The 10,299-nt window shown below is 39.0% G+C and overlaps 1 protein-coding gene across 2 annotated transcripts in view; it reads left to right on the top strand.

Annotated features, from left to right (window-relative positions):
* USP42 (ubiquitin specific peptidase 42) overlaps positions 1-9,863 on the top strand; it is a 14,738-nt gene extending 4,875 nt beyond the window's left edge. For both annotated transcript variants that reach the window (XM_057416983.1, XM_057416984.1), the window contains exons 5-17: positions 146-248; positions 409-476; positions 621-691; positions 1,241-1,323; positions 1,804-1,915; positions 2,281-2,421; positions 2,623-2,723; positions 3,181-3,319; positions 3,840-4,571; positions 4,958-5,046; positions 5,718-7,199; positions 7,738-8,030; positions 9,084-9,863. In XM_057416983.1, the coding sequence (XP_057272966.1) occupies positions 146-248; positions 409-476; positions 621-691; positions 1,241-1,323; positions 1,804-1,915; positions 2,281-2,421; positions 2,623-2,723; positions 3,181-3,319; positions 3,840-4,571; positions 4,958-5,046; positions 5,718-7,199; positions 7,738-8,030; positions 9,084-9,124 (3,455 nt within the window). In that variant the 3' untranslated portion in view covers positions 9,125-9,863. The remainder of the gene's footprint in view (positions 1-145; positions 249-408; positions 477-620; positions 692-1,240; positions 1,324-1,803; positions 1,916-2,280; positions 2,422-2,622; positions 2,724-3,180; positions 3,320-3,839; positions 4,572-4,957; positions 5,047-5,717; positions 7,200-7,737; positions 8,031-9,083) is intronic.
* Positions 9,864-10,299: the final 436 nt, after the last annotated feature.

The following is a 10,299-nucleotide window of genomic DNA, read 5'->3' on the forward strand; positions in this document are numbered from 1 at the left end:
AGTCATTTCAGATGGTTTTCTTTTCATACATTTGGTAACTTTTCAAAGCACTATTTCAGGCATAGAAGTGATTTTGATACTTTTAGAAACGTGAGTTTTCTTTCATTTTCTAGGAGATAAATATAACCACCTTCTTATTTATTAGGAATAGGAAAGCATTTCCATTACGGCAGTCAAGAGGATGCACATGAATTCTTGTCCTTCACTGTTGATGCTTTGCAGAAAGCTTGCTTGAATGGAAGCACCAAGTAAGCATAAACAAATTATTTAACCCTTAGATGTTCTCTAGCCCCTTTTCCTCCTTTCTTTACTATACTACATTAAAATGACTGTCCTTGGTAAAAACTGTTTGAAGAGTTAAATCTGAGCCTTGCATCATCCGAGGTCTGATTTATCATTTCTTTCCAGGTTGGACATATCTTCTCAAGCCACCACACTTATTTATCAAATATTTGGAGGATACCTAAGATCCCGAGGTACTTGTTCAAAATCTTCCTGTCCTTTGAACTGGTCTGTGTCTGTTTGTCTGTAGTAAAGGACTTTGTGCTTTGACTGAAATAATATGTATGAAGACTTTAAATTTGTCCAGTCAGTGTTAAGCATTTGTATTTTGATTCCAGTAAAATGCTTGAACTGCAAAGCCGTTTCTGATACGTATGAACCATTCCTTGATATTACTTTGGATATAAAGGTAAGATGTTTTGTGAATATGGGTCGAGCTGTATGAAGACCTGTAAAGCTTTCCAAATGAAGGCATTTTACTTAAAAATATACACTGCTAAAAGGAAAGAGCTTGGTGTTGAGTGGGGGTGGATTGGGCTTTGGTCTTGTGTGGAATGCATCTAGATGCTCTCCATGTTTGCAGTGGGTTTAACCTGTAAAAACAGTAATCACATCTACACAAACACCTGTATTCTCACATTTCTCGATTATTCTGCTTCAGCATCTATACATCCATCGTTAGGCTGATGGGTTTGCTTGTTCTCATTATTGATGCCGTAGCATAGTACAGATGGTGTCTGTGGCACTGCAAACTTTATCTTTTATTTCAAAGTAGCATCATTTCCACAGGAGGTAAATGCTCGGCGTACTCTGAGGTTTCTGCCTCCTTCACAGTGGTTGCCGGTTGACAGTAGGTCACTTGAGGATGAACTAGCAAGGTTCTCTCGTAGTTATACCAGGAATTGTTTGAAATTTTGCATTTCCAGTGACTTAGTGCTCTACCTTCTTATTCATCCAGACCGTTACGTCTATCACTAAGGCTCTAGAACAATTTGTGAAACCTGAACAACTGGACGGAGAAAACAGCTATAAGTGTAGCAAGTAAGATTCCTACTAATTCCATCTGAGTCCAAGAGAAGGCGTTTAATGTGTCACATGAATATTTGGAAATAGAAGAATTGTGGCCATTAGCTCATATTAGACTTTTATTCCTACTGCTGCCTGCGCTGGGGTTTATTAGCCTTCGTCAGTGTGAGGTTGCACACAGAAATATTCGTCTGGCCAGAAGTTAAAGGGGATGTCTGCTAAGTAGTGGTGAGCTGAAGCACGGAGCTAAGGACAACGATTTGGGGTGGGAGGCAACATCAGCTGGCTGAAGGTCCTAGTGTTCTGTGTTAAAGGATTATGTTGTAAGCCCTTTGTTTTGTAGAGCTGTCCGCTTACATGCTGTTACCTTCTGTCTATTAACAAATGTGAAGTGCAGCATATGGGTTCATAAGCCTGTGCGAGAGATGAAAACTTGTTTGAGTTTTGGGAGGGAGGAATTTTGCTGTTAAACATTTGTCTGTGCTTATTTTTAAGGTGTAAAAACATGGTTCCTGCCTCCAAGAGGTACACAATACATCGCTCCTCCAAAGTTCTTACAATATCACTGAAAAGATTTGCAAATTTTACTGGTGGCAAGATCAACAAGGTATATTTGCAGCTGTAAAGCAGCTTTATCTTCTTGGAATGGGAGATTTCCCCAAGAAAATATCATTTAAAACTTGTTAATATTTGCAGGCTGTAACCATTGACTAATAACAATAGTCTAAGAAAAGTCAATCTAACAACTATGGCTTGGTAACCATAAGAGTATACCTCACTCTTAGAGCTAATTCTGCAGAAAACAGTTCTCTGCAGCTCCAACTATGAAATATTGTTTCTGAGAATAGGTATTTTTAAATGAATCAAGACTATATTTGTGTGATCCTAGCCTGTGTTTTGAGAAGGGTTTTTGTTAGGCTGTTCCTTGAAGTGTTTCAGGATAATTTTTGAATCTTCCTGTCCTGTGTTTAGGATGTGAAATATCCTGAATATTTGGATCTTCGAGCGTATATGTCCCAATCAATGGGAGAACCACTCATCTACGCTTTATATGCAGTTCTTGTTCATTCTGGTTTCAACTGCAATGCAGGACACTATATCTGCTTCATAAAGGTGGGTATCAGCTTGATTTCTAACAGGGTAAAATAAACAAAGAAAATCAATGTTACTGGCAACCACCATTTTGATGGAGAAAGGTTGAATGATGTGTTCCGTTTGATTTGTTTGGTACGTTTCGTGCTGTAGTGTTCCGCCTGTGATGTCATTTGGACATCATGCATTTTGTCTGAAGACGCCACTGTCTTTTGTTTGCAGGCCGGCAATGGATTTTGGTATCGAATGAATGATGCCATAGTGGAGCGTTCTGATATCAAAACGGTTCTCAATCAGCAAGCTTATTTACTTTTTTATATCAGGTAATACCGACTACTGAATCTGTTCAGAATATATTTACTTTCCTGTTACTGATACTTTTCTTTTTTTTCCAAGTGTTTTTCTTTCTGTCCTAGGAAAAGTTTACTGTTTCTGTAATTCAGTTCTGTCTAACCTGAACTTACCGCTGTCATTTACTGTCTTTCATTGCTTGGCCTTAAACTGGTGTGCTTGTGTACATTGCTCTGTATCCGCTCTATGTAGCGGGGTAATTTAGAAGAGGAGAAATAACACCATAGTAAGGGTGAGTTGTTGCTCTGACAAGAATAGTCATTGTAGGGAGACCATTGTCTGTCTTTTTTAGTTTGTAGTCTTGGTTGAGTCCTTTGTATGTGGCTTCTGTGTCACATCATCTGTTCTTATAAAATTATAGATGGGGTTTTAATCCAAGAATAGATTGAAAGAAAAACTCTAAAGTGATATCACTGTTTTTTTTCCAAGGCGCTACGATCTGACACTTGGAGAACGTGGTTTTTACTTACCAGCAACTTCTTATCCCCGTTCATTCCTTGGTCAGCGGGGGCCTAATAGTAAGCAGGCTGGATTTATGGGACCACGGCTTCCTCCTCATATGATTAAGGTAATTTGCAGGGAGCAAATAATGGCACCAAATTGATAATGTTGCTTTCTTTTGATGTGGTTTGGGAGCTTGTAGTTTTAGAGCATCTGAATTTTATTTTCCCTCCCACACTGCAGCTTTCTTCACAACCATCATGCAACAGATCACTCTTTTTCAGTGTTAGTTTAGCTGAGATAGTGAAAACGATTTTTCTTGGTCCTGGGTACAAGACCAATTATTGCAGTGTTTTCAGGGAACGTTTAAAGGGGAAAATAAACATATTTGGGAAGCGCTTTAGTGAATGTTAAGTTCTTTGAGTTGGTTTCAGAAAATGAGGCTCATTTGATACCAAGATGCAGTAAACCAAAAGCAGCAGGAATGAAACACACTTGTTGGACTTAGGTTTATATTGGAAGTGGCGTGTTTTTCTTCTTAGGTGGTGAGGCAATTTGTAGAAATATTTAGTAGGAGAATTTAATGTTTTAATAAGTGCGGTGTGATTGCACATATTCATCTTGCAATCTTTTCTTTTTAAATACAGAATTCAAGTCGCTTAAATGGAAATGGACCCCTAAAAGAGGATACAAATCCTGTTGGTATCACCATAAAAAGGCCATCTTCAGCTCCATCAACAGCTTGCATTCAAAACTGGGCAATTACCAGGCCTTCAACTACGGATCCATCAAAAGCCCAGAAGATCACTATCAGTATTCGTAACAAATTGCCTGAGTGTCAGACTGTGTCACAACCTGACTGTCTTACCAGTGCTCTGGAGAATGAGGATCTCAGCAAGGCTGTTCCTTCCTCCACAATTACAAATTCTCTCAGAGCAGAGTCTACCTCAAATGCATCTACAGTGGCAGTTACTGCTAACATTTCCAAACAGGAAGTTCCTGATGAAATGTTTGTAGAGCCAGCAGTGAATGGAAGTCCTACGCTCGGGTCTGATGCTACAGTCGCTTCCAGTCCAGAGTCTTCAGGAAAATCTAAGGCGTCGAATGGCGTGTTTAAAATGAATTGCAACATATCTTCCAACGGAATTGTAATAGGGAAGGTAGTCGGCACATTGCAGAATTCCCGTTCTTTCTGTGAGAGTGCTGAAGAAGAGAGATCCCATCATGTGCTGCCAAAAAACGATTCACTAAATGAGGCTATTAGTTTAGATAATGGATCTAAACAAAATGGACTGAAACTTGATGATTTTACTTGCCAAGTCCAACATGCTAAACCTTCTGAGATATTCTTTGCCAAAACAAATGGATTGCTTGAACCAGTGAGTTGTTTGTTCCATCTAGAACTCCTCACCTATGGTGTGTTTACTATTCAAGAGCATTAAAATGTTCCTAAGTCATGTGAAACACTGTGAAAACAGACAGCACAAATTTAAACTTCATCGTTAACACTTTGTGCTGTTGTCGCATTAGAATTTGCAGAGCTGAACTGGCATGTGAGAACATGTCAACTTCAGAAAATTTCACCTGAGATAGTACTTCATAAGTTTCATAAATATACTGGGGGGGAAGGGGTGATGTGTGAAATAGCAATGGTGCATGTAAGGCAAAGTGATCTTGTTTAATAACTAATGAGGAAATTTTGAAAACAGTTTTCTTCTAAAGGTAGTATTTTTTTTGTCTGTTAACGTCTGCGTTTTAATTGTAGATACCTGTAGCTGAGTCGCCGATTCCTCAAGAAATAATCTTAGAATCCCTGGCCTACAGCCACCTGAACAGGTTGTCAGAGAAAACAAGGTAAATTGAGTACACTCTGATGAAAACAAGATTTCATACAAGTTTATCATTGTTTTACCCATCAACTAGTACTATTTAATAGAAAGCTTTACACAGTACAGCAAATTCCACACTGTACGTGTAGGGTTGCAGACGTCAGCACTGAACATGTGTTATTCTGATATTAATTAAAGCAGATGCCTCCCAGAATGGTTCTGTTTCTTCATAGGATAATTTTACTTTTTTTTAAAATTGGATTTCTTTTCCAATGTAAATTCCCACCTCGTGCCCTCCCATTTTGTGGAGAGAGGGAAATGAATGAGTTGACTTTTTTCTAGTTTGGGGAGAGCGAAGGTAGTGGTTTTGGCTACTGATACGATGCAGAGCAGTGAGCAGAGGGAGACAAATGTGTTTGGTGTGGGTTTTAATGTACTACTTGCAAGCTCAAGAGAAGAAAAACATCTTCTCCATCTTCTCTGGGCACTGCTGAATGTGTAAGAGTCGGTTTCTAAAGGGACTGCCTTACAGAGTCCCTTTAGAAAGCTACAGTTTCCAAACTGTGTAAGGGAGTTTAGAAACATACAGAGTTTACCAGTAGCCACCAAATCTTTTACTTCAAGGGATTTTTGCTCCTAACATTTATCTTTTAGGGGAACTTTTTCAAGTGAAAAATGTGTTTTTGTTTTGTGCAGTGTCCCTGCACCTCAGAAGTCTGAGGGTGATCATCTTATGGAAACCGTAGTGACGGAAACAGTGTTTGTCTATGAACAATCCAGGATGCCTCTTTCCGACCTTGGCTGTGAGATTGAAAGTACTTTTACTGTATCAGACTCTGAAACCACTGAAACCATTGCTACCGAAGACGTTGCTGAAAGTGTTATAACAAATGCTGATAATGTACATCCCAGTATCAACGGTCAGCACAAGGTCAGGAAAAAATCCTTGGATACTGAAGATGAATACCTTGGGCATTGTGAGTCTGAAGAAAGTAGAGACAAAGACAAACCAGGAAGACCAAACGAACCTGTACTCTTTGCAAAAGGAGATCCTTCGTATATGAAAGGGTCTCCCGAGAGTGAAGAGAAATTATGGCAAACTTCCTCTGTGAAGTCTGACATTGAATGTAGTCCTAAAAAACTTGCATGTCTAGGTGTTACAGATAAATGCCAAGATACAAAGGACATTTCTAATAACTACGTAGAGGTACCACCTGTTAATGACTCTTCTATTACAAAGCTGGATAAAGTTCTGGAGAGTCAATTCTCCAGACAAAATGAGGGGGTGAATAATAAAAAATGCGAAGAGGATAATAGGCAAAAATACGAGGAGAAGATACATGACTCCAAAAAAACTGACAAAGAGCACTACCGAAAGAAGAGACAATACTCTGACAGTAAAGACCAGAAGCAAAGCAGGAGCAAAGCGGATGATCGTTCCTACAAAAGGAGGCGCTCTCGCAGCATGGAAACAAATAAGCAATATCATCATAAGCAGGATTATTGCAATAAAGGCAAGTACAGACCTTCCTATAATGAAAGAAACAGTCCAAATAATGGCAAAAGCTCAGGAAAATACTCTCGTTATAAATCCCGCAGCAGAGAAAGAACGGAACAAGACAGGAATAGGTATTACCATTCCAAAGGAGAGAGGACTTGGAACAGGGAAAGATACTACCAAGATGAATTACGGAGATGGGAAAAATGCAGATATTACAAGGATTATTACTCTGTTCATGGAACAGGAGATGGTAGAGAGAGGAAGTCGTCTCATTTTGATAAAGCCTTTGACAAATTGAGTCAATTCTACAAATCACATAGGGATTATCACTGCAAGAGCAGATGGGCTCACAACACTCACTCCAGAGAGGAAGGAGCCCATCACTTGAGTAGCCACAGAGAGAACTTCCGTCATTGTTCACTACCTCTGCAGCAGTCTGAAAAACACTCTCGGGAAGGGCACGCACCTCCACCTGCCTCAGCTCATGCACAATTTGACAACTCTTTCTGGGAAAATGAGAAACTGAGGCTTGGCAAGAAGAAATATGGCGACGCAGAAGGAAGCGAAGCTGAAGTGGAAAAGAAACGCCGCAAGATAGATGACCAAAGAATGAAAAAAGATAAGAAGGTCAAGAAGAAAAAGAAGTCCAAAGATAAATATCGAGAGAAGGATTACAAGTAAGCAGGAATTCCAGCATAATCCGCCATTCTTTTCCTAACTCTTTTCTGAATGTTTCCCATGCCTGCCTTTTTCCCATTGTTTATAAGTGATTTTTGTAGGATAATCTGACTACAGGTTGGTCATTAGGCTGGTCATTAGGTTGGTCAAGCAAACATAGGAAGGATGTTGCTGAATAGCGTTAGAACGCTAGATCTCGAGCAGAAAGTTAAGAACCTCTTGTGGTTTAAACCCAGTGTGCTGAACCCAGGACAGAACCACATCTGCGCACTGTTCCTGATTAGGTTGCAACAATTATATATTTTTAATTCCACATATTCCACAATTAGCCCCTGTAAGGATTTGTGTACAAACCAAGACTTACTGTCATTCAGTCTGAAGGCTAATGTTTGTTGCATCTAAAGTCAGATGTGCAGAAATTACTACAAAATAACTGACACACAGCAAGCCATCACCTGTGATAAAATAAGTAACATTCCACACATGCATCAAATGCTGCATCCGTTTTCCTATTTTTAACCTGCATGTTTCCCTCAGACTTCAGGATTTGGATGGCCTTGTGTTCCGCATTGACAATGACAATCGCAAACGGAAGAAAAAGAAGAAAAAGAAGAAACATATCAGGAAACTGAAAGACTTCTCAGAATATTTAGATTCTCGTCTCGAGAAGACGACGCAGGAGAAGAAGAGAGTGCCCATTTTTTCAGGCAACTATTTATGTGAGCAATACAGAGGCCAGGGCAGTGAAAAAACATACAAGGACAGGAAGCCTTCTGGGGCAGGTGACAACAAGAAATACGGCTTCATCCCATCCAGTAAGTATGTGAACGGTAAAAAGCCACAGGGTGTTTGCAGGACTCCTTTTTACTCACAAAGACACTTGTTACAGTTGGAACAACCCTTAAATGCTTTTATACAGTAGTGCAAGTGGTAGATGATGACATGAGACTTCCGGTCTAGTAATATTGTAGTAAAGCACCATCTTCCCCAAAAAGACTTCCAGGGTAATTGATTTAAATAAAATACTATGTTCAGCTGTTTCACCACATAGATACGGAGCTGACTGCTTATTCAGATGAACGTCAGTTGATGATAATACTGAACTATGCTTCCAGATATAGCTCAGTCTTCTCCTAAACGCAGTTGTTAACCCCCCAGAGGAAGCTTGCAACTTAAGACCTGGAGAGTATGTTAAATGCCTGCCACTGGTTTATTTCCTTCTGGTTGTTTTTCGTTAGCATAGGCTTAAAAATACAGAGAAGTGGGCTGAGGGAGAGCTGTTTTGCAATCGGAAACAATTCATCTACTCTAGGACTGTTTTGGCTTTAGTGAATGCTCCTGCCAGCAGGTGGCCAACTCTGGTTATTTCTAAACCAGTCAAAAGTATAGGAAGAAATTAAATGCCTTGCACCCCACTACACAGGTCAGGGGCATTACGATTAGTGCGCTATCTGTGTAGGTGTAAGAGATGTTAACCGATAAACACAGTGATAGAACCCCACTTTGATCCACTGCTTGCAACACAAGTGGAATATGAGGAGGGCAGTGAAAAGCAGAATTTCAGTATTTCCTCAAGTCCATAGATGTTAACAGACTTCCTCTTGTGGAAGGTCCGTCTTTAAAAATATTAAATAAATGGGTCCCAAGTAGGAATTTCTGGATAATGGAATCTCTCTCAAAAAAGGCCACCACAGCAGTGTGTTTTTAAAGAGCCTGGAACCTCTCAAACAGGCTAGGGACAGACAACAGCTGAGAAGGAATTGTTAGGTTGTGCCTTTTCACCAGGACTCCCCAGTAAATTAATAAGGATGGAAAGGGCTTGTGACAGGGTTTGACATTGAACATCATGACAGGGAGTGACATTGCTTTCTTTTGTCTTTCAGATGCAAAGCTCACTGATGGAATCCTTCAATACCCAACCTAATCCTACCAACAAAATCAACTACTTCTCACCCTCAGTCCCGACTTTTTACCTTCAACATCATCAACCCTTTACCTTCAAAAACGATGACTCTTTACATGGAACTCGACATTACCAATATTGACCATCAAAACTTAGAATTTATTATTGAAACATTTACCATCAAGACAAAATCCAATCATAAGTGGTGCTTAACATTTCTGTACAGAATTTTACCATGAAAGACTTTTTTTTAGTTTTTAACTTGAGACTTTGTTTTTTAAGATAATCCAAAAGGGTGGAAACTTTTTACAACTGCTGAACATTGTAAACTACCACATTATGTTCTCACACGTGTGAGATAAGGCCCTGGAATAGACCATCTCAAATGCTGCTTATTACAGGCTCAGGTTGACTTTATGTTATTCATGTAATGTTACTCCAAGTTAGACACCTGGTGCAAGAGCAACCAGGGATTACAAAAATTGCAACTGACAGTCTGTATATTTAATTTAAAGACTTATTTAATATTTCTCAAGTAGAATTTTTTTGCAAGAGCTTCATTTTCTTTCCTGTTCTGTCGGACACTAGGATCTAATGTACTTCATATACGAGTTATATTCAAGATCTGGAAGAAAATCATCTGGTTCTCAGCATTGTGAAACAACAGATATGCAGTTTTGAATGTATTTCTCAAGATGATTTGTAATACTCTTCCGTATGTTTTTATTACATTTTCTTAATATACTGTCACTTGTCTGAAGTCTCAGTTGTCTGGTTTTGTCTCTCTAAAGTGGCTAGCTAAAGACAAATTCATACTGTGATTTTAATTTTTGTTATTAAATGCTATCAAACTGTGATGCACTTATTCACTGGTCCTGCATCAGGAGATGAGTGGGGAACCTGTATTAAATACAGTTCATCTGAATAATCTGTCTGGTTTATACAAGCTGTGTTGTTCAGAGATGTCTAAAGTTTGATCTTTGTTTTTTTAAAGATAAAAAGCACTTGCCCCACTGTAAATATATAGCATGTAAAATTTATATAGTATATAAATACAGCAAAGTTAAAATGGATTTTTACTTGAGTTTTACTGGAGTTATTTAACATGCAATATGTCATGTGAACTGACAGCTTTCAGAGTGTATTTGATGCTCAAGAAATTAGATCTTCCTTTCAGTGGTAGGGGAGATGATGCT

This window comes from Pezoporus wallicus, unplaced genomic scaffold (genome assembly GCF_028554395.1).
Source record: "Pezoporus wallicus isolate ANWC-B61680 ecotype Strahan unplaced genomic scaffold, APGP_CSIRO_Pwel_v1 scaffold_7392, whole genome shotgun sequence".
NCBI classification, from domain to species: domain Eukaryota; kingdom Metazoa; phylum Chordata; class Aves; order Psittaciformes; family Psittacidae; genus Pezoporus; species Pezoporus wallicus.